This window comes from Bacillus rossius, chromosome 5 (genome assembly GCF_032445375.1).
Source record: "Bacillus rossius redtenbacheri isolate Brsri chromosome 5, Brsri_v3, whole genome shotgun sequence".
NCBI classification, from domain to species: Eukaryota; Metazoa; Arthropoda; class Insecta; order Phasmatodea; family Bacillidae; genus Bacillus; species Bacillus rossius.
Window position 1 is genome coordinate 76714118 of NC_086333.1, and position 22704 is coordinate 76736821.

General features: G+C 39.1%; 1 protein-coding gene across 10 annotated transcripts in view; it reads left to right on the forward strand.

The window, feature by feature from the left end:
* Positions 1-1065: 1065 nt before the first annotated feature.
* Positions 1066-22704, forward strand: part of LOC134532040 (serine/threonine-protein kinase mig-15) — a 124715-nt gene continuing 103076 nt past the window's right edge. For 9 of the 10 annotated variants that reach the window (XM_063368181.1, XM_063368182.1, XM_063368183.1 and 6 more), the window contains exons 1-2: positions 1066-1353; positions 1611-1676. In XM_063368181.1, the coding sequence (XP_063224251.1) occupies positions 1288-1353; positions 1611-1676 (132 nt within the window). In that variant the 5' untranslated portion in view covers positions 1066-1287. The remainder of the gene's footprint in view (positions 1354-1610; positions 1677-22704) is intronic. The other variant, XM_063368191.1, reaches the window with a different exon arrangement.

Here is a 22704-nt window from a genome sequence, read left to right on the forward strand (position 1 = left end):
CTAATTTGGCGGCGTCCGTGCTCAACTGTGTGAGTCGCGGCCCGCAGTTTAATTAGATAAAAAGTTTTTTACGCGTAGCTGTGGATTGTCCAGGACCACAGCGCCCCGGTGCCCAAATATGTACATTCCTCCGCTTCCATTACAGCCTCTTCTTCCAACAGCATTTTGACGGTTGATTGTTGCATCTGTGTGTGTGTATGCTGCGTGTGATGTATGGCTGTTCTCCACATCTGGTCGTCTCGGTGCAGCGCATGGCTTGGGACATCAAATTCATGGTGCAAAGTGTCACAGCCATGCCCTCATTGGGTGGTGGTACATCATCTCGCTCTTCTGGCTCTGTCTAATTCAATACTTATTCCTGCAACATGGCTGTCTTTCGGATGTTGTCTAGATGTATCTTTCTCAGCTGGTGGCTTCCCAGATGCACCAGGTACACACTGTTGCTCAAACGATGTAATATTAAGCATGTTCTAACCCATCGCTGATACAGTGCCGCGCAGTAGTTCAGATGCATGTTGGAGAGCGGGAGCATATTTATAGACATGTGCTCCCTGTTGAAAATATATTTCGTTTGAGTTAGTATAAGAAAAATATCATTAATTAATATCCAAGGTTTTCAGCACCAAGGAAATTGCTAATTAAGAGATTTTAAATCGGGACCTTGTATGAGTTTACAAGAAACAAATTTTGTTTCCATAATTTTTTTTTAATAATTTTTTTTCAGACCTTACAAAAAGAGCGTTAAATTGTAACTAAAGAGTAAAACTGTATTATTTGAGTTGAATTTAAGGTTCTCAAATGTGTTTTTTTTTGTATTTAGGTTTTTTAATGAATTGATTTAATGTGGTTAGTTGATGGTATTTTTAGATTATAAAATATACAATGTGTAAATTCATTGATATCAATAAATTTAGAGAGAGAATAGAATTTAGTGAGGTTTTAAGAGAAAAATAAACAGTTTATAAGATAAAAATAACTGTTTTAATTAAATGTGTGGTGGCTCTTTGCTGTGGTCAAATTTTTTTATATTTTTTTGTTTGCTTTGTCTTGTAAGAATGGTGACGTCATGGTTGTTGAAGACTTGTGCCAGTAGGTGTGGACCAAATGTGAGATCCCGAGATAGCGTGATGTGAAGTTCTTGTAAAATGTTTTTTCTATATAGATAGCGGAGAAGTTTAGGGTTTTATGAACCCCTGCAACTTTTCCTGTTTTTCCAGCGTGGTTCTTATGGAAGGATAGGGCTTTTAATGCCCTTTACAGTGTGTGTTTTTGTTTAAAGTTTTCAAGATGGCGCACAATTTAGCCCCAAGTGTAAATTGTTCCCTAGATGACATCGATTTGAATGCCTTGAAGGTAAGTTAATACCGTTAATTATTATTTGTTTAAATAGTGTAGTGATTTATTTTATGTCCTGTAAGTATACACGGTCGCTGTCGCAATTGTCAGTGCAATAACATGGTCCCCACCTAGATTTTTTTATTATTGTAGCAATGTTCTTTTTTCTCTTATCACGTGTGATTTGCTTTGTAGACAGTTTGTTCGTTTACGTTTCCGTGTCTGGAATATGGTATTTTATTTATGACAAATGCTTGTTTGAATTTGATTTTCAGGACCCGGCAGGCATATTTGAACTAATTGAAGTAGTTGGAAATGGGACTTACGGTCAAGTCTACAAGGTAAGACAAACGTCAGTAGTTGTTTTGTTTTTGTAGAATAACTACACCGCATTTGTAGAATAACTACATCAGTTTAGTGTGAAGTCTTTCGAGGTTGGTTTTTCCTTTTTGTTTTCTTGGGATCATTTGAAAATAAAAATAATGGTCTATGGAGCTGCTGAACTATTTTAGTAAAATGTACATGTTAGCAGCTTTTTTTTTTTTTTTTTACAAAAAACAAAAGGGTAAATATGTAGAGTAGCGATACATGCGAAAAAAAAATGCTAAAAACCCGAAAATACTTTTATTCTATGCTCTTTCACTTCCTCTTTTCATATCAACCGGCGGAGATAAGAAATTCCAAATACTTTAGGAGATATCGAATTTTTTAATTTGAACATGTAGAGTAGCGGTATTTGCGGAAAAAAAATTCTAAAAATCTGAAATTACTTTTATTATATGCTCTTTCACTTCCTCTTTTCATTAAAACCGGCGGAGATAAGAAATTCCAAATACTTTAGGAGATATCGAATTTTTTAATTTTGCAATGCAACACCTGTACAACCATTCGACCGACACAATTTTTGTTATTGAATGTTGTTATTGTTCGTGAATGCGTAATAAATAAAATGGTCAATTAGGTCAGGTCAGTTTCATTATTAATACTTTTAAACTAAGCGGACATAATAAATAATGGGAATTAATTTTAATGGCTGTTTAGTTTTAAAATATTTATAATGTAACTGACCTGACCAAACAAACCGGGACAAAGGATGAACAGTAGGAACTAAAATGGTCGATTTGGTCAGGTCAGTTACATTATGAATACTTTCAAACTAAGTGTACATTAAAAATAATATGATTTAATTTCAATGGTTCTTTAGTTTTAAAGTATTTATAATGTAACTGACCTGACCTAACAAACCCAGACAAATGATGAACATTAACAACTCATGTAAAAAATATTTGTTACTTATTACTTGCGCAACAATATCCAAATAAAAAATAAGACTTTAAGATTAGAAACGTTAAAAATCCACCTAAGTTGGAGGCGGGTACATTTCCTTTGCCATTAGAAGGAAATGATGTAGTCGTTCACCTACGTCGCGATACCTCCGACGGAACATTAATAAATAAATAAATAAATCACGTATTGGTTCATTTGAATACTGGCCAATCACGGAACTGCCACGTGACATAATTGTCCAATAAGAAACATAATAGATACTCGTAAACCAGAAACAATGGTGATTGCTGCATGAATACACAGGTATTGTGATGAAAATTAAAAAATTCAATATCTCCTAAAGTATTTGGAATTTCTTATCTCCGCCGGTTGATTTGAAAAGAGGAAGTGAAAGAGCATAGAATAAAATTATTTTCGGATTTTTAGCATTTTTTTTCGCATATACCGCGACTACATATTTACCAACAAAATAATTATTTTTATACTATCAGGTCAATATTGACAAATACAGGGGCACATCAAAACAGGCAAACATAAATTTTAAAATGCATTTTTACAATGCTTTTATTAGGTAGACCTGTATCAATGAATGGACTATTTAGTAAAATCATTCCATTCAATTTTTACCCTCTTTTTAACGTCCGAATGTATTGAAATTTTGCATACATATAAAGAACTTCTGACAATACAATAATTTGATAACTTAAGACCTTAGAATTAAGGGGGAGTAGGGGTCAGAGTATCAAAAAACCACTAATTTTGAGCTATTGGTAATATCCATGAATTTTATGTATATACGAGGTCGAGGCATGGTGTGAATTTACCCCTTGGTCGACTGTGCCTCTGATTTGGGGGAGGGGGTCGAGGTAAAGACCCAAAATTTCTGAAATTTTAAAAATTGATTTCTTTCGGTTTGAGTTTTTTTGATCCGAAAGGTCGGTTTATGGTAGAAAACGTGCCCGTGGAAAATGTGGGGGGGGGGGGGGGGGGGAGGAGGGGGGGATAAATTTCGAAAATTAAAAATATGTTTTTAATTTAGAAAGTTTTTCGACTTCTGGTTATGGTGGGAAATGTGCCCCCTTAGAGCAGGAAGGGTTTGACCCTAAGTTTTGAAAATTTGAAAACTTGATTTATTTTATATTTGGAGTGTTTCTAATTGATTAAGTGGACAGTCACAATCAGAATTTGTTTCAGAAAAAAAAAGAGAATTATACTTATAATATAAAGCACATGATCAAATTGTTGATGCTACACAAAATTTAGGTACATATAAATAATGTGCGTTCTGTTATACCATATACCTATCAATAAAAAAAGAGGGACTTCCTAAGATATTAAGAATTTTTATCGGAGCTATAGTAATGTCAAATATTGATGTGGGAAAAGGTCTCCTAAATGGCAATATGGGTACTTTATCTTAAATTATCTGGCCACTCTTCCGATGTGATCAAGTGTATGATACGGACATTCCATCAGTCCGTGTTCTTATTTTGGCACAGATGGTGTACATATAATTAAACCAATAGACATACAGTTTGCAGCTAAATACAGTTGTGGTACGGTTGAAAGGCGAATGTTGCCATTAATATTAAGTTGTGCATCTACAGTGCATAAAATGCGAGGTTGCACTGTAGATTATGCAGTTGTTTATTTGGGATCACATCTCTTTGCTGCCGGACAGGCTTATGTAGCTCTTGATCGTGTAAAGTCACTGGATGGTCTGCAAGTAGAAGAACTTGATTGCTCTAAGATAAGAAAGTTTTCATGTAATGTTGATGCATTAGCTGAAATGACTAGATTATGTGAAAATTGACTAATTTAATGTTAATTGTGACAAATAAAGATGTTAATCACTGTTAATTTTATTTTTAATTTATTTAAATTACTGTACTTATATTCAATATTTTAATTTTATTTTGAGACTAAAAATAATATAACAAACTAATAGTTTAAACAAAATTGTAAAAAATCTACTTTTATCGTTGATTGAACTGATGAAGTCATTACGAGAATGACTATATGAACGTAATAACAATATGATTTGTAATAGATTTGTCATTAATTTTAGGATATAATCAATACAAATTTTTTTGAATATATTCATTACGAAAATGACTAAATGAACTTAATAACGATAATGTACTTGAAATTAGTAATGAGGTGTTGAATAAAAAAATTTTCTTAAATTTTCTATCACTAATTTTAGGATAGTCATTACGTAAATGAAAGAATAGCGCACCCTACGCTTTTAGTTATACAGAGTTGTGGTACATTATTTGGCTGTTGTACAAAAAACTTAAATTTAATTTTTAGTTCGTTCAGTGATAAAAGCATTTTTTTTTAAACTATAAGTTTTATATCCTTAAATTCTTCACTATTGCTTTGTAAGATGGCATAGTTTAGCAGAAATTACAGTTTGAAGTGTTAGGTTAGGGACAATAATTCACTCCCCTTCATTGGATTACAATTGCAACTAAGTAATTGTTTTCTTACCTGAAATGCAACTATAGTAATGTATATTTGTGTTGTGCTTTAATAGCGTAGCCAAACCTGTTTTCCGCGAGACACGTCCTTGATACTGTTTACTTGATACTAGCTACATCTTGAATCTGTGATTCCTCAGATATTAAGATTAAAGCGTAGCTGGAGCCTTTTTCAAAATGACAGGGATTTTCATTGTATGTTATGGCCAGGGCCAATTCTGTTTTCTACTCTAATAGTTTTCTGTTTCAAGTGAATATTGAACAATAATGTACAAGGATATTGCTAGTAGTCTAGATCCTGTTACTATAATACCTAATATTGATGATGTCACCAATATGGCTGTGTTCACGTCTTTACCACCCCTATATTCTTACAGGACAAATTTGGCGTAAATTACTAGTTTATTGGATGATGCAAAAAAAATTCCAATAGTGGTTCAACACTACGGACCTTTCCGTATTAACCCTATTTAAACAGTATTTTAAAGTTACTAATGGATTCTAAGAAACTAAAGTTTATAAGAGTAGTGGTGTATTAACATCAGAAAATCAATAGTGCCATGTTAACTTGTGTGCTTCTGTTTTGCTACTTCTTGTGATAACTGTGGTATTTTTTTCACAACTTTTCATCGCCACATTCACATTCCTTCACAGCTACAAATGTCCACATCTGATTATACCTTTCTCTTTACATAATTGTTTTTTTTAAACAAATAATGAAAAAAAAATTTCGTAGAAAGTCTAATGGGTGTTTTCGTGATTGCAGTTATAAACTCAGGTTAATTTAGAGTGTTTAATAATGTGGCTGCTGGCATGCATGAGACCTTACTTAAATTTATGTTGTGCTTAATAGCATAGCCAAGACTGTATGCCATGTGAGAGATTGCCCTGATTGTTGTCGCCGCCCTCCTGTTTACTTGATACTAGCTGCAACTTGATCCTTTGGTTCTCCAGCGATCCTTAGGATTATTGCCTAGCTGAGACTGTTTTCAAAAAGTCAGGAACTTGAATGTATGTTACGGCCGGGGGTAGGACTGTTTTCTACCCTAATTTGTTGTCCATTTCAAGGGAATATTTTTCATATTCTTGAATATTTTTTAGCAGTGTTACAGTTGCTATAAGTAGAGTTCTAAGTAGGTAGAGATATTTCTCAATCAGCCCACTTGTGCTCTTCTGCAAGATGATCAGGTGCGGGACAGTTAAAGTAGTGTAATTTTGTTTGGAAGGATCGGTAGGTTTAGTTAGCTACATTGAAGAAAACTGATTAAAGGCAGCAATATGTAAATTCTTGCAAAATGGCATTTTCTTTGCTGGCTGGATTAGAGAAAAACTTTTATTAGTGAAGGAAAATGGTTTGATTTAGGATTTTAATGAAGAAGTAAATATTAATTCAGGTAATTGATATCACTTGTAGACGAGTTTTAATATTTCAGATATTGTTACATTTTTTTTTCAAATTTCCTAGTTTTTTTTTAATTTTTTGCCAGTTTTTCATAGTCCTCACCAAGTTTTTTTTTTTTTTTTTTAAAGAATACTCTGAATAGAACAAGTAGTTTCACTACAAAATTTAATTGAATTTAAAACCAAAAACACAGTTTTAGGAAATTTGTTTTAAAAAAATGCATGATATCCAAAGTGAATCTTATTAATAAAAATTATCAACTATATTTTGGAAAGTTATTCATGTTGTATGCAGTTGGTAATTGCACACTTTGTCTTTAAGTAAAAGTTTTACTGTATTCTGTTGCTTAGCCAGGCAAACATTTTTGTTTGTTTCTATACTATGGTGAAATGATTAACTTGAATGTGTAAAAATTAAAAAATTCATAAAAAATAAGGTTGTAATTTTTAAACGTAAACAAATAAATGACTGCTCTAACGGTATCTTTGTTGATACATTAGGAAGAATTCAAATATCATTTAAAGGCTAGTTTATCTTTGAATGCGGCCTTTAAATTTGGGGATAATTACTTAATATGTATTCGGAAACAACGTTAAGAAAGTGTCATTGCAGGCAACACCGAAGCCTGGGATGCCGGAAAAACGACTGCGGGAGTGGCTACTTGAATGGTTGTAATACACAAACAAAAAATATAGATAAATGAAAACTAAATTTTAAAAAAATCGTCGGATATAAATGAAAGCTAGAGGTCACTCAAAGTTCAATAAGCTGTTACGTTCATTAAATGATTCTGGCAATGGTAAATATTAATTTAAAACATCATTTTGGACATATTTCTATTGCTAGTGAACGTTTCTTTTGTGTTTGTGGATCTTTGTTCATTCTTCAGGGTTTTCTCCCACATACAGTGGTGAACTAGCAGTGGCATATGATATGCCCAAAATAATGTTTTCAATTCATCAAGCTGTGATAAGAACGTGTAGTTGGCCAATAGTTCGACCCTTTACGGAGACACTGTTTATATTTATGAGGGGGAAAAAATCGAAGTGCTGTTGTTACTGACTTGACTTAATTCCTGTCGTACCTTGTGAAACACAAGGCACCAACAGTTTTTCAGCCATCTTTGGATCAGTCACGTTTCTCTTTATTGCTGTTCTTTAGGTTAGTTCAGGTTTGTCCGAATTATTAGCCCACAGAACCCGAGATTTCGAAAATCCGTGTTCATCAGGAAGTGTTTTTCCTATTTATTTAACCCCAAGAAAAAGGGTCGCCTATTCTTCCAACTTCGCCTTACCGAAGGTCTCTTTCCCCGCCTCAGTTGCTATCAAAATAATTCACAAGGGCCCCGTTAGCCATTACTTTTCAGGGTTACGAGGACTTCTCAGCTACCGTTGCGGTCCTCGTACTTCGCCCTTACAGGACGTCATACTGTCGGCACTCTGCTGTATGGAGCGAGGTGGCGTTGTTGCTTGTTTTTGCTTTAAATTAGTTTCTTAAGTCAATTACTTATCGGTAGAGACCTGTAAAACTCGCGGTTTCGATGGCCTTCAGGATAGACTGCACATACCCCTGTACACTCGGGCAAATAACGCAAGTTCATTGGCTGCCGACTTGTAAGTCGTCTCAGCTGGTTGGTCTGTGATTCGATCCTTCTTGGGTTGAGGGTTTATAACTGGTTGAGATTCGTCCAGATGAACAGTAAGCCAATAGCAAAATTATCTAAGAGGTATATGTGTTTGAATTCTAGCCTATCACCGAATGAATCCGCGAATTTTGCAAGTATTTACTTATCGGGTATAGTTAATTGAACTATAGTCTGTATCACGCGTAGATTGCAGTACAGAGCGAATGGCACCCACGGTCGCCAGATTTATATCACTCATCTTAGTATCATTGAATTCTTATTTTGTTAAGTATCGGTAATCATAATAAGTTTTAGTACGTCTTCAGTGTTACCTGTTGATTCTTCTAAGACTATAAAATAGTGGTTTTTTTTTATGGTTTTATTTAATTTGTATGGGTACTTTTTGAAAGGAAAAAAAAATATATATTACGTTACAGGAGAAACTATTTTCAGTATATATACAATATATAGGTAGTACATTTCTAGAAAAAAAATTACTGTAAAGTGTATATACACATATAATTGGTAAAATTAAGTTAGGTAAAGCAGAATTGAGCACATTATACTACTGACGTATTTCACGTCGGCTTCCGAAACTGCCAACATGAATACATCCTGTTCTCGGCGGCTGGTGCGCACTGGCTTTGTTCGGCCTGAGAAGGGAAGCGCGGAGACTTCGGGGTCGTTCAGCCGGCCCCAGTTCTCACGGCCGCGGCGCTCTGTTCCGGGGGCTAGCCGGGTCGTTACCACAACGCCGAAATACCACAACGCCGAAAAATGTTGCTGCGGGGAGCAAAATGAAAAACAACTGAATGAATTTGTGTGCTAACCTTACCTAACCTAACCTTTGTGGCAGTCCTGCAATGACATTTTTCGGGGTTAATGTATTTCGGCGTTGTGGTACACAGCAGTTTTCTAGCTGTCGGCGTTGTAGTCAATTTGGCATTCGGCGTTAAGGTTTTCGGCGTTGTGGTGCGTCCCGGGGCTAGCACAATTCTCGATGTCGGGGTATATTTTAATGACGTGGATACGCATTTAAAATTGCTTCCACAGTGGGAGGCAATTGAAAAAAAAAAAACAACGAATTATAACGAAATCAGTGGGATACAGTTTGGTGTTGCAGCTACATATCTATCATGTCCATCACTTGATAGCTAAAGGATCAAAGAATTCGTTAATTTGTTAACGCTAAGTGAGTACTGTGCGGAGAGGGAAGCGCCGCCATTTTTGAGGTCATTTTGCTGCGTTTCGAGATTTACATTTAGTATAACTTTTGACTCGTAGAAGCTATGACGTACGTTGGAATTTCAATCGTCAGCTCTCGTCAAAATCTATGGATTGCATATGTAAAACATTAGTTACAGTGAATATACATAATATAAAATAAATATATATTAAATAATATATATGTTATAATAATATATATTTAATCAAAAATAGATGTCTGCCTATATGCGATTTCTTAGTGTTCAGACATGATGCTTTAATTGAACTGGTCCCATGCACACACCCTTCCTTTGACCTTCCCAACTGGTACCAATGATATTCGTGTATCTCGTGAAATAGATCTGGAAGGCGATCTTTGAGCCTGACTTGAGCAATGTGCGAAGAAGTGTGTCCAGCAGTCGAGCGGGTCTCTAACATTCCTAAGGAAAGCGGTCACGCCCGCCAAGGGTGCTGGTTCCTGGCATCACCTTCACCGAACCCGCCAGTTCCGGAAACGAGCAGGCGCGAGCGCCGCGACGGTTTGTCATCGACGTCATTGGTCATTGGTTTCCTCGTATCCGCGAGGCGACGATGTCTCGAGCGCGCGTGTCACGCGTGGGTGACCCCGCTAGGGGACGCACCACAACGCCGAAATGCCAAATTGACCACAACGCCGACAACTAGAAAACTGCTGTGTACCACAACGCCGAAATACACTAACGCCGAAAAATGTCATTGCAGGACTGCCACAAAGGTTAGGTTAGACTAGGTTAGGTTAGGATAGGCTAGGTTGTTAGGTTAGGTTATATTACGCTAGGTTAGGTATGGTACGGTTAGGTTTGATTGTGGTATTTCGGCGTTAAGGTACATTTAAGAAACACACACAATTTCATTCAGTTGTTATTTCGGCGTTGTGGTACACAGCAGTTTTCTAGCTGTCGGCGTTGTGGTCAATTTTGACATTAGGCGTTATGGTATTTCGGCGTTGTGGTAACGACCCTCCACACTACAGGCAGGGTTCGAAACTAGCGGGTAGAAGGGGGCAGACGGTCTTGGCCCCCACAAGGGTGGGGTCGTGTGGACCCCTGGGTCCAGGGCCCGGGCATATCTCAGTGTGTGAAATAAATATGCATAACACGCTGTGGTTATTTTAAAGTAAAATAATTTTATAACTAAGGCTTACGTAGTTTGGACTTATAAAATAGTAACCATAACTATACCCTGTATCTTCAGGTTCAATGACATTCTAAAAAGAGTGCATGTAAAAATAACCATGCAATTATAATGTAGCGCGTGACTGTAAAATTGTGTGGGGGGAACGTCTCCGATTTTGGGTCCAGGGCCCGTAGTCGAATGTGGGGGGACATGCAGACGGGGCTTGTGCCCCGGGCGCCGCTTTGTGCGTGTGTGACATAATGTGCTTAGCAATGGCATATGTCCAAAAGCTTACATCAAGTCATGCTCTTCCATTGCACAAATCTTTCAAAGATAATATTTATTGGACAATTACTAAGGCACTGCCAGTTTGGACTTTATCACTTGTAACTGCCGTGTGTTGAGCAAGGACGATGGACTGATCAGTTGGGAGGATGGCCCACAGTTCGAATTGCCGTGTGTGGAGAGAGCGTCTCATCAGTCAGTTCAAACCATCAGTCCATCAACTGAGTGTCGTCGCATACATCTTTGTGTATACTCTTTGGTTACTTTTCTAACTAAAAGTGCAATTGTAATTGCAACTATCAAAGTTTCTTCCAATATTGTATGATGAAACGATACACCCGACAGCAACAGCAACCAGAAAACTGATCATGTGTGGGGGAGGCGTCGGTTCAGTCCAAACTGACAGTTTAGACTGTTAGTTCCGAACTGAGCTCCTACACTGATCGTGTGTATAGGTGGCCTCAATTCAGTCCAGACTGACAGGTATGAACTAGGAGCTGGACTGATCGTGATCAAGACGCCTTTTTACCCCCTTTATAAACCTTTTTTCAGACCCAGAATATTGTTTTGAAAGTGGGTCTAAAACCTTATCTGAAGGTTTTCTTTTCGTTGGAATAAATTCTCTGGCTTCCTGTGGACACACGTATTTCAAACACACGGCAGTGCAATTTCCCGTTGGTAAGCCAAAAACCCCCTTCGAACGTATTATTGAGTGGAAGGAAGAAAAAAAAAACACCATGCGTGTCTTGTGAAAGTGCTAATTTAACAGCGAACCGGTAGTTCGCAGCGTGTGTCGCAGTTTGGCATGCAGAGTTACGCAATAGGCAAGGCAGTCTTTTGTCCTTGAAGCCAGTGAGTCGGTTTCACTTCGCTTGTTGTTGACACGTCACTTTCTCGGTTTTCATACACTGGTCGAGCACACAGCTCTCAGGTGAATGCGTAGATTCTAACCCAGCCCACAGTCTTGCCGATGTGACGTGAGAGGATTTACAGTTTTCCTTTCAGCGATTACTTGGAAGTAGCGTGTTGACTCTCTCTGTAGTGTTGGCGCAGTGCTCCATGGGAGATTTGAACGATAACCATTGCATTATATGGCGGAGAAGTTGAGATAAAAGGTGTAATGCAAGTCCCTCGAGTGCTTTGAAGAATCTGTGTCGGGTGATTCAATCCCAAATCCCTCTTCTAAAAAAGAGTTCAAAAACTAAATTCTGATACGGAACTACTCATACGCCTTCAGCGTATTCCAGGGTTCGTACGCCTCCTTAATATCCTTAAGAAGTCCTTAATTTGTCTTTTAATTGAATAAGGGACCTTTAAAAGTCCTTAAATTTAGATAATAATCCTTTAAAAACTACCTAATAAAGACTGATATGTGCAAGTAAAGTATAAACGCGGGAATTTTAATGTTGTTTGTTTCCGACTTGGCAGCAAACAACGCTTTGCGCGTGTGCAGTAGAATTTGCGAATTTCGGGCCACGTGATTTAGATTTTATACATAATAAACGTTTTGAATTCGTTTTTAATACCTAGCATCTCTCCTTTAAACTGAAGGTGTGTTTTAATTTTTTACTTTGAAGTTATAAAGTAAATGGAATCAGCGAAAAAAATTCTGGAAAATATGTAATTACTTGTAAGAATTGAAATAATCAGCAATTTTTTTTGTAATAGATGTGAAAACGGCTAAGTGAAAGGGTCCTTTAAAACTCGTTAATATTTGTTTTCACAAGAGGGTACGAACCATGTATTCTCAAATGATTTTCGTAAACGGACACTACTGGGGTATCTATATTAGTTTCTAAATCGCATTGTTTTTGCTGAAGCTCCGCGTACCGAATGTGGACAAGGTGTGAAGCCTTCTTTTCACAGACGAGAGAGCCAAAACCCGAAGTTCCCCGAAGTTCATGTTTTTTTTCGTATCTTTAATTTAGCTGTCCTAACCAAATCAACCGTGACACAATGTTTTAAAGTATTTATAATGTAGCTAACCTAACCTAATTGATAATTAGTATCCTTTTATCAACACCGCCATATTTATTTACAATGAACAAAAAAAAAACCGAAGATGCACGATCGGTAGAGACCTGCAAAATTCGCGGATTCAATGACCTCCAGGATAGACTCTACTACACTCTACACACTCGGGCAAATGCCAACTGTTCATTGGCTGCTGACTTGTGAGTCGTCTCGACTGAGTGTCTGTGATTCGACACTTCTTTGAGCGAGGGTCTCTAATTGGCCCTCATTATTCCAGATTAACAGTGAACCAGTCGTAGAAGCAGCACTAAGGTATAATCATTTGAATTGTAGCATATCACGAAATGAATCCGCGATTTTTGCATCTCTGACGATCGTTCGTTTGGCTCTCTCGTCTGAAAATAAGGCTGCCCGTGACAAGGTAGGCGGCGCCCTTCAGCCTGCATGCATTCATCGCTCGCTCATCCCAGTTGTCGCGGAATGTGACCCAGCTGCGCAGACGTCGCGTCGTGGGCGAGCGGAAGACAGTGAACCAGCTTCCCCTCTTCAGGGGCCGCGCGGGGGGAAACCAGTTCGCGCCTCGACGCGCAACGGGCCTGCTACCATCCCCCCCTCCCTCTTCCCCCTGTAGCTGGATTCACCGTAGCGTCGGCGCTCGCGAGATCGTGACTGCGAAGCTTGGTGAACGTCAAACGTCAAAACTGTGTTTTACGGTTTTCTGCTGGGAGAAAGGTTTGTTTGTCTCAACCTAATATTTGTTTATATATGGCGAAATAGATATAATTTGTTAATTTAAACAAATATATTGTAGTAGGAAAGATACTGTTGACCCAATAAAAAAATGATTTTGTCAACTCAAATGTATATTTGGTTAGGTGTAACTAATCAATTTTATTACTTACCAAGTTTGGTTAAGCTAACAACATATTTAGTTACAGCAAGTAAATATTTATTTCGCTACATACAAACAAATATTTGTTTGATTCAAACAAACCTTTTTCTCTGTGTGCATATAGGCCGGGATATGGACGGTGTACACCACACAAGAGCCCTATCCAGAGATGACTTATCGTCGGTTAAAACCTCACGCGCATACCTCCACCCCGCCCCTCCCCTTCCCGTGAATTCGCGCCCCTGCACCGTGGCGCGACGCCACATGCGCAATGTCGCGTCGATTGCTAACACGCGGTTTCCACCCGCAGGACAAAGATAAAACAAGATTTTTCTTTTCCACCACGCACACGAATGAAACTACGTCGGCCAACGATGCTTGCAGGTTTCTGTTAAATGAGGTATTGGGAAAACTATACATATTGTGCGTGAGTACATTTCATACCGTGCACAGTAAACAAAAAAAAAATTGACAACGCGAAAATAATGATTGTATTACCAATCCACCGTCTAGCCATCTTTCGATAGCAGAATTCTGACGCCCTTCGCGGTAACGATATTAAAAATAGAAAAAAAAATATATTTCTAGTCGGGAAGTCTGTCGCGTAGGTACGCCATATAGCCTATGTCGCGCTGACGTCACATATGTGTCGAACGTGATTGTTTAGAAAAATATTCGCATCCAGCATATCTCGTCCGTCACACTATTGTGATTTCATCATAACACAGCCATTTGGATTTTTTTTTTTTTTTTTGTTATTTCAGATTTTTATGAACAAATTATTTCTACAGTGGGATTATAGACGATTATTATATTATAGTACACGTAACTTAGTTATGTGCCAATTACGCACTTAGTATAAAAAATTTCCATTCTTTTTACGGAAAGTTTATAAACACACGCGATGTCGTGTGTATCCAGGACCGACGAGAGAGAAATTGTGTGTGGGAAAAGGGGGGGGGGGGGGCAGAGATAAAAAATCCCTCGGGGGTGTTGATTTTCGAGATGTTTATTGAGTACGTGAGTTTAACCTGATAGTGTTATAGTAGCACGAAATTACAGGGTTGATGATAGTTGACAAGTAACGACATAAAAGCGAAGTTCGCATTCACAGTTATGGCCACGGTAAAGTTTTCCGTGTTAAAAGCTTTATCTTAAATGGTTGGGTTTGAAAATTTGTACCGTTTTCTCTGGACGGCCCTGCGTGCATCTGGCTATGAAACTTGAGACATAGTTGGAGTGCTGGATTATGATTGGGTGGTGAACCCTTTTTTTTGGGGGGTGGGGGATTTGTTGTGCCCACGTGCGTGACCGGGGCGAACCAGGCGAGGTGAAGCTGCAGTGGTTCGCCGCTGCCTTCCGTGGCAGGGACCCGTCAAGGAGTGAGCCATGAACCCAGCAGCCACAAGCTCTAACACAACACAGCCATCATTAATTGCTTTATATATAGTGGAGCATGCTGTGCGCCAGCATGGCGGGTGAGGCTTAGTCTTCAAGGGGATAGTACCCTCAACTGTTTGCTTCTTATATTTCGTGTTATTACACATAAGTTTTTTAGTAAATAAATTCATAATATAGCAATATTTAATTGGTAGTAAAAGGTGTTTTTTCTTCCTGTCAAACAAGTACTTTAAAGGCAAAATTTTTGTCAGGTTTCTATGGTTTTGGTAAACTCTAATTTTGATTGATTTATAAATGAAACATTACAATATTTGTAAGATTAAGTACATAAGTTAATCTGAAACAGTTTTATCACATGATTTCATGCTTTGTGTAAATTGTTAGGACACACATTAAAAGTTACTACCAAGATCATAAAAATTATTGAATGTCTTGTTTTGTATAGAGAGGAAAAAAAATATTTTGAACAAATAAATATGATATTTATTTAAAATCATGTGCAAAAACATGAAATAATTAAGCTCCTTGCTGTTATCATGGAGCCTCGTCAAATCGTCGTTCGCTTTGTCGCTGCGAAGTTTTGCTAGTTTCTCCCTTTTTTTTTTGTAGTTGATTTCTTAAAAATAGCCCTGAAGTATGTTCGATATTGTCAATAATAGCGACAAGTAAAAATGAAAGTAGTTTGCTGAGTGAAAACACGTGTAGCTGGACGGTGAGTTACCCGGTGGCCAGCCCACGCGACGCAGTACCGATAAACCCCCATTACTCACCGGCGTGCGTGTCTCGACCTGCTTTCTCTTTCCCTCCACCCTCCACGCGTCACCGTTACCCCGAGGGAGCCCGGTGTGTAGCTCGGCGGAATCGACGAGTAACAGGCGATTTGCCTAAAGGCGGTTTACCTAAACATGAATTCGTTACGGCGATTTGCCTGAAGTCATTTCGCCTAAAGGCGTTTTGCCTAACGTCGAATTGCCTAAAGGCGATTTGCTTAACGGCATTTTGCCTGACTCCGATTTGCCTAACGGCGTTTTGCCTAAAATGTTACTATGATGACAAAACCTCGTTTTGCCTAACGGCGAATTGCCTAACGGCGTTTTGTCTAATGGTGAATTGTCTAACGGCGTTATGCCTAACTACGATTTGGCCAACGGCGTTTTGCCTAATGGCGTTTTGCCTAATGGCGATTTGCCTAATGGCGATTTGCCTAACGACGTTTTGCCTATCGGCGATTTGCCTATCGGCGATTTGCCTATCGGCGATTTGCCTAACGGCGATTTGCCTAACGGCGAATTGCCTAACGGCGATTAGCCTATGGCGTTTTCCCTAATGGCGTTTTGCCTAACGGCGATTTTCCAAACGGCGATTTTCCAAACGGCGATTTTCCAAACGGCGTTTTGCCTAACGGCGTTTTGCCTAACGGCGTTTTACCTAACGGCGTTTTACTAAACGGCGTTTTACTTAACGGCGTTTTGCCGAAAATTAGGCAAAACGCCTTTAGGCAAAACCACACATGCCCGAATCGACAGCACGCTGTTTCCTCCTCCCGAAGACCTCCACCCGGCAACCCTGGTCCTGTTGAGTCTCTTGATCTCCCGTGAATCACACCGCGAGTGTCTGGGACATGCAAGGAAAAAATTTGTGTGTTTGATCGTTGTAGGTGTGTTTCTGAAATGATCATAAAACTCGAGAGAGTATTTGATACACTCCTTAATTTTAACGTCTCTTGCATCGGTTTGCATTCCGCGGTTCCATCCCGCACGCGTGGCTTCGGCAAATACCACACGCCATTCCAGAAACTGCCCAACACGTACGAAAAGCATTTATGAATGAGTTTGACGGCGGATGGCTGGTTCTGGCTCCACATTTCTTTTTGACTTGACAACGTCTAATAAATCTATGAACGCCGGCTGCACGCACGAAAAAGTGTCCCGTTACGCACATTGTCCCGTTACGATGTGTTCTGTTACGCTCATTGTACGCTTGCGCCGCATCTATCTCTCTTGCACTCGATTGGAACAACCGTCGATTTGACTTTTTCGAGGCACATTAAACTTGAAACACTCCCATTCGTTTCCTACTTTTCCTATCATCGTCCTATCAACAGAATAACACAGATGGGAAAAAGTTAAATAGCAAACATGTATGTATGTACTTCGTTAAAGTAATAAACATATTTGAATTAATGAGTGCAACTAAAAGTAAATTTATCAATTAAATTGTAGATTTCATTTCACTCTTTCTTTGTATCCATACAAAATAGTGATAATTCAATTAAAATTATTCAATTTTATTCATAAACGTATGCAATAATTTCATCAATGTTTTGTTATGTCGTTGTCACGTTAAACTATCGTCCGTAAACCGACTTTACAGACAACCAATTTTTTAAACTATATTTTTATAAGAGTGAAAGTAACTAAATCTCATTTTTTTTTCCAGAATAAACTTCAGGCATGAACATCCGGTACAGATTTTTGAAAGCACTCCAGATTGTTACATTGTACATTTATCTTTATTCCTCCATCATCTAATGTTACGGTCACCGCTTTATCATGCTTGTCATATGCACGACGAGAAGACGGCGCGCCAGTCCTCAGCCTTGCGCTTAGAGGCTATAGCGCGTCAGAAGCACCAGCGAGCGTTGTACTAATCATCCCGCCTCTCACAAATAAGCCGCCATCTTGGTTTCAACAGTTTTTTATGCCATAGTAATTTTCATTTGCATAGCATGTAATTTGATGGAATGCCTGAAGTTAATAGTGACTCGCTACTACTAATTGTTGAAGACATTAGCATATTTAATTAAAACATTTTTTCGGGAATGAATACAATTGTAATAAGACTATCAGTTAGTGATCTTTGTAAGTCTTTTATTCCTGCATTAACTAAATTAAATTTTCATCGACAAACTAAAAAAAATTGTTTAGGTGTAAAATCTGTTGGAAAATGATATGACGCCGTTCTGTTCCTGCATCTATTCCTTTAGGCTCAATCTCCCATGTCGTGTGGAAACAGCACTTCATACATTCATTAAGTAAATAAATAAATGAATGATAAATACCGTTGTAGATATGGCGACGAAAGTGTTTTTATTTAACGCAAGAAAAAAAAGTATTTTTGTTTTATTTAGGGATAAATTATTTTACAATATAAAACATCCAACCTACTATAATAGGTTCACAGGATTGCTGCGTTGGCATGTGCGCCTGTGGGCAAGTGAACTGACAAAGGGGGGGGGGGGACCGCGACCTCGAAGCTATAATCTCTTCGGTTCAGCGCGGAGATAAGTCCGTTAACAGAGGTTTAACTGATTCGAGGTATCTACCACGCGGTTGTTTTCTTGAAACAACTTATCTCGCTGATGATTGGTTCTGTGGTGAGGTGACGATGCTGCGGTCTCGTTCCGGGTACATGCTGGTGAGCTGTTTAAATGCCTGTTTCGCGGGAAATTGAACCTACATTATGACGTCCACCACATTTTACCCACTAACGATATGTTCGTGGGTGTGGTTAGTTTTCGTTGCACGGAAGTGATTTGAATTGATGATGGTGTTTTTAGAACGTTTCCTTAAACACAAATCTATTACAAAGAAATTTTATCCAACACAGATGATACTGATTTAAAAACCAACTTTGTGGCATAAACCCTTGGCTCGAGTCCATACTCTTTTAATGGCTGTAAGCCATCATGAGTATGATACCATATTAAATAAAGTCGTATAGTTGTTTATAATCCGGTCTTTAATGTGTAAAAAAAAAAAGCCAGAAAAAATTGGTTGTCTGTGAAGTCTGTTTACGGACGATAGTTTAACGTGACGTCATAACAAAACATTAATGAAATGATTGCATACTTTTATAAAAATAATAAAAAGAATAAAATTGAATAATTTGTATTGAATTATCACTATTTTGTATGGATACAAAGATGGAGTGAAATAAAATCTACAATTTAATTGATAAATTTACTTTTATTTGCACTCATTAGCCTAATTCAAATATGTTTATTACTTTAACGAAGAGATTATTTTAACTATAACTGTTATACATGTTTGCTATTTAACTTCTTCCAATCTGTGTTATTCTGTTAAGGATAGGACGATGATAGGAAAAGTAGGAAACGAATGGGAGTGTTTCAAGTTTAACGCGCCTCGAAAAAGTCAAATCGATGGTTGTTCCTATCGATTGGAAGAGAGATAGATGCGGCGCAAGCGTACAATGAGCGTAACGGGACATAGCGTAACGGGACACTTTCGTGCGTGCAGCAGGCGTTCATCGATTTATTAGACGTAACGTCAAAATCAAAATTTCTTTAAGTTGTGCACCCAGCTCTGCCCTTGAACGACTCGCACGACAGACGACAGCTAACACGCGCCCGGTCACTGACACTTGTCAGGGACAGCAAGTTTCCCGAAACACTCGCCACTCCGAACTCGCGGACACAGTTTATCTGCCGTGGCCATCTGACGGCCGACCGCAACGTCCGAGGATGGCAACTTCACATCGAGCATACAGTTCGTTCCAGATAACCTGAACATTGTTGACACGCGTTGCTCTCCAACAACTGTACATAATTAGTAGGGGCATGTATTTTTCGCGAAAAGATCTGAACACTCATTAGACTGTTACAAGGTATAACCTTTGAATATATATACTGTATAGAAGTCGCGAGTGGATAGGATTTACTCTACGTTTTTCAGGAGCGTATGATGAGCAGCTTGGGAACTTCACCGCTGCAGTGCGCTGCCGTAACGCCCTGTATCGTCTTAGTTGTTATTTGCCCGTTAGAGTGAAGCACTGTCGCCCGCTGTCATTCCCCGCACCCCTCATCCATCATTCACTGCAGCTCAAGGTCGTTCAACGGGAGGGTGGGGAAGGGGTGTTTGAAGAGTTCGACACTTGTCCGCTAGGGACCACCACAAGTCGATGCCCTAGAGATGGTGCCGATTGCGGCGGTGAATTAACCAACTACCTCAAACCGTATTAGAAATTTTAACCTGGGCTGGAGACTTCTATACAGTATATATATTCAAAGGTATAACCGCACCTGTGGTTTCTTCCTTGTGATTGGCGGCCGTCTAGCGAGAGAAGTCGTTGCCATTATTTGACCGGGCCACTCAACACGCATTTACTTCCGCACTGAATCACTGTGATTCGTGGTGTTACAATCGATATGTACCTGGGAGAAACTCACCCAATCACGAAACACAGATGACGCTATAGTGTTTTATCATTCATATAGTCTCGAAATCTTTTCGCTAAATCTGCATGCCCCTAATAATTAGTGTGTCCGCGTTCTGGAAAAGTCAGGGAATTCGTAATTGGTCAGGGAAAATCATGGAATGTACTCGAAATTTCTCAGTGATAGTAATTTCAGAAGAATATGCTATGCTCCAGTCCGTCTTTACCCAGACTGTAAACACATTTTTTTATGTGTAGCTTCTTATCTCTCGGTATTTGGTGGGGAATAGTTCCGTGAATGCGACGGAAGTAAAAGAACGGAAATGTGTAACAACCACGGCGCTGCCACGTGTGGCGGATGGCGCGAGCCAAAGTTCACAAAGACAAAGGAAAACTCTCTTTTATTAACTGTTCAGTGATTTTTAACAAGATGGGCAATATTTTAATAAAAGTCATTGTCGAAAACCAGATCCATAGCCGGTTTTTTTCAAGTCTTTTTTGCTTTTATCGGAGCCTTTTCATTATAATAGTTTGATTTCGGTCTGCTAATCAAATGATTCGATAGTTGATGTCCCTGCTCCGGCAGCGAATTCTAGTGGCGGGTGCGGAAATTACTTGTGATTCGCGTCCAGAAATGTAGTTGAAAACACAATTTGCGTATATTTATCACGCTCGGTATCATTTGAAAGAATTCTAGTTAAAATTTCGTGCCCGAGTTGCGTATGGTAAGTGTATTTGCAACACGAGAACACATGAATTTGCTCGGTACCGAGGTTATGTTATACACCACTGGTAAGCACTGAAAGATTTTTTTATGGTGTTTTCGTGCATGTTCGTACTATAAAATGGCGTATGCGAGTTTTTATTTGAACCAGGTATGTTGGAGGCTGAATTTTGATTTTCCTAGTTTCTTTAAATTATTTAAAAACAGTTAGCTAAGCGAATGTGTAATTTTAGCCACGGAAAAGTTAGCGAAATAAGCTTGGCCGGTCGTTCACTTGTACGGTTTGACGAGCTATGTCAGCATAAGTAGCTGCATTCTCAGGCTACGGTTACAGTGAATACGTGTTCGGACGAAAAGAGGTTCTGACGAAGTTCAAACAACGCGAATGCAATTGAAGTGTTTACACTGCCTGCAACCGCCTCTGCAGATTACGCGCGCTAACACGTCAGAACTAGTTGGTCGTTCAAACCAGTTTGATTTTTTGCATTGAGCTTTGACGTCGACTAGCTGGTCATAACAATGGATGTAGAAAAAAAATTCATAAGTTTTGTATTTGAAAACAAAATAATGTGTGTGGGATATGCAAGGAAAAATTTATATATTTGATCGTTTCACGTCTTTCTGAAATTCTCATTAAATTTTATTTGTTGAATTAAAAGATCTTGAAAGAGGATTTGATACAATTCTTCATCGTCTATTGCAGCCAATAATCCGTTTACATATTTGGATTTTTCACTTCTCTCCAATAAATACTTCAATATGGGACTTCCAAGGAAATACGCATCGTCTATGGGTTCCATTTTCGCTGGTGGACAGAACCAAACTGATACCAGAACACGCCTGCACTGAAACCACTATGTTCTGACGAACAAATCAGAGCTACTCTGACGAATTTATTTTCGTCAGAACACGCATCCACTCTAACCGTAGCCTTAAAATGCCTTATTGCCCATAGGAAAATGCTGAGCTAGGGTTCAATAATGTTCACGTTAGCTGGACGGCAATGTACATGTACCCTCCCATACTGGCGGGAGCCCTCGAGAAGGCAAGGGTATAGAATGTTCACGTTAGCTGGACGGCAATGTACATGTACCCTCCCATACTGGCGGGAGCCCTCGAGAAGGCAAGGGTATAGAATGTTCACGTTAGCTGGACGGCAATGTACATGTACCCTCCCATACTGGCGGGAGCCCTCGAGAAGGCAAGGGTATAGAATGTTCACGTTAGCTGGACGGCAATGTACATGTACCCTCCCATACTGGCGGGATCCCTCGAGAAGGCAAGGGTATAGAATGTTCACGTTAGCTGGACGGCAGTGTACATGTACCCTCCCATACTGGCGGGAGCCCTCGAGAAGGCAAGGGTATAGAATGTTCACGTTAGCTGGACGGCAATGTACATGTACCCTCCCATACTGGCGGGAGCCCTCGAGAAGGCAAGGGTATAGAATGTTCACGTTAGCTGGACGGCAATGTACATGTACCCTCCCATACTGGCGGGAGCCCTCGAGAAGGCAAGGGTATAGAATGTTCACGTTAGCTGGACGGCAGTGTACATGTACCCTCCCATACTGGCGGGAGCCCTCGAGAAGGCAAGGGTATAGAATGTTCACGTTAGCTGGACGGCAATGTACATGTACCCTCCCATACTGGCGGGAGCCCTCGAGAAGGCAAGGGTATAGAATGTTCACGTTAGCTGGACGGCAATGTACATGTACCCTCCCATACTGGCGGGATCCCTCGAGAAGGCAAGGGTATA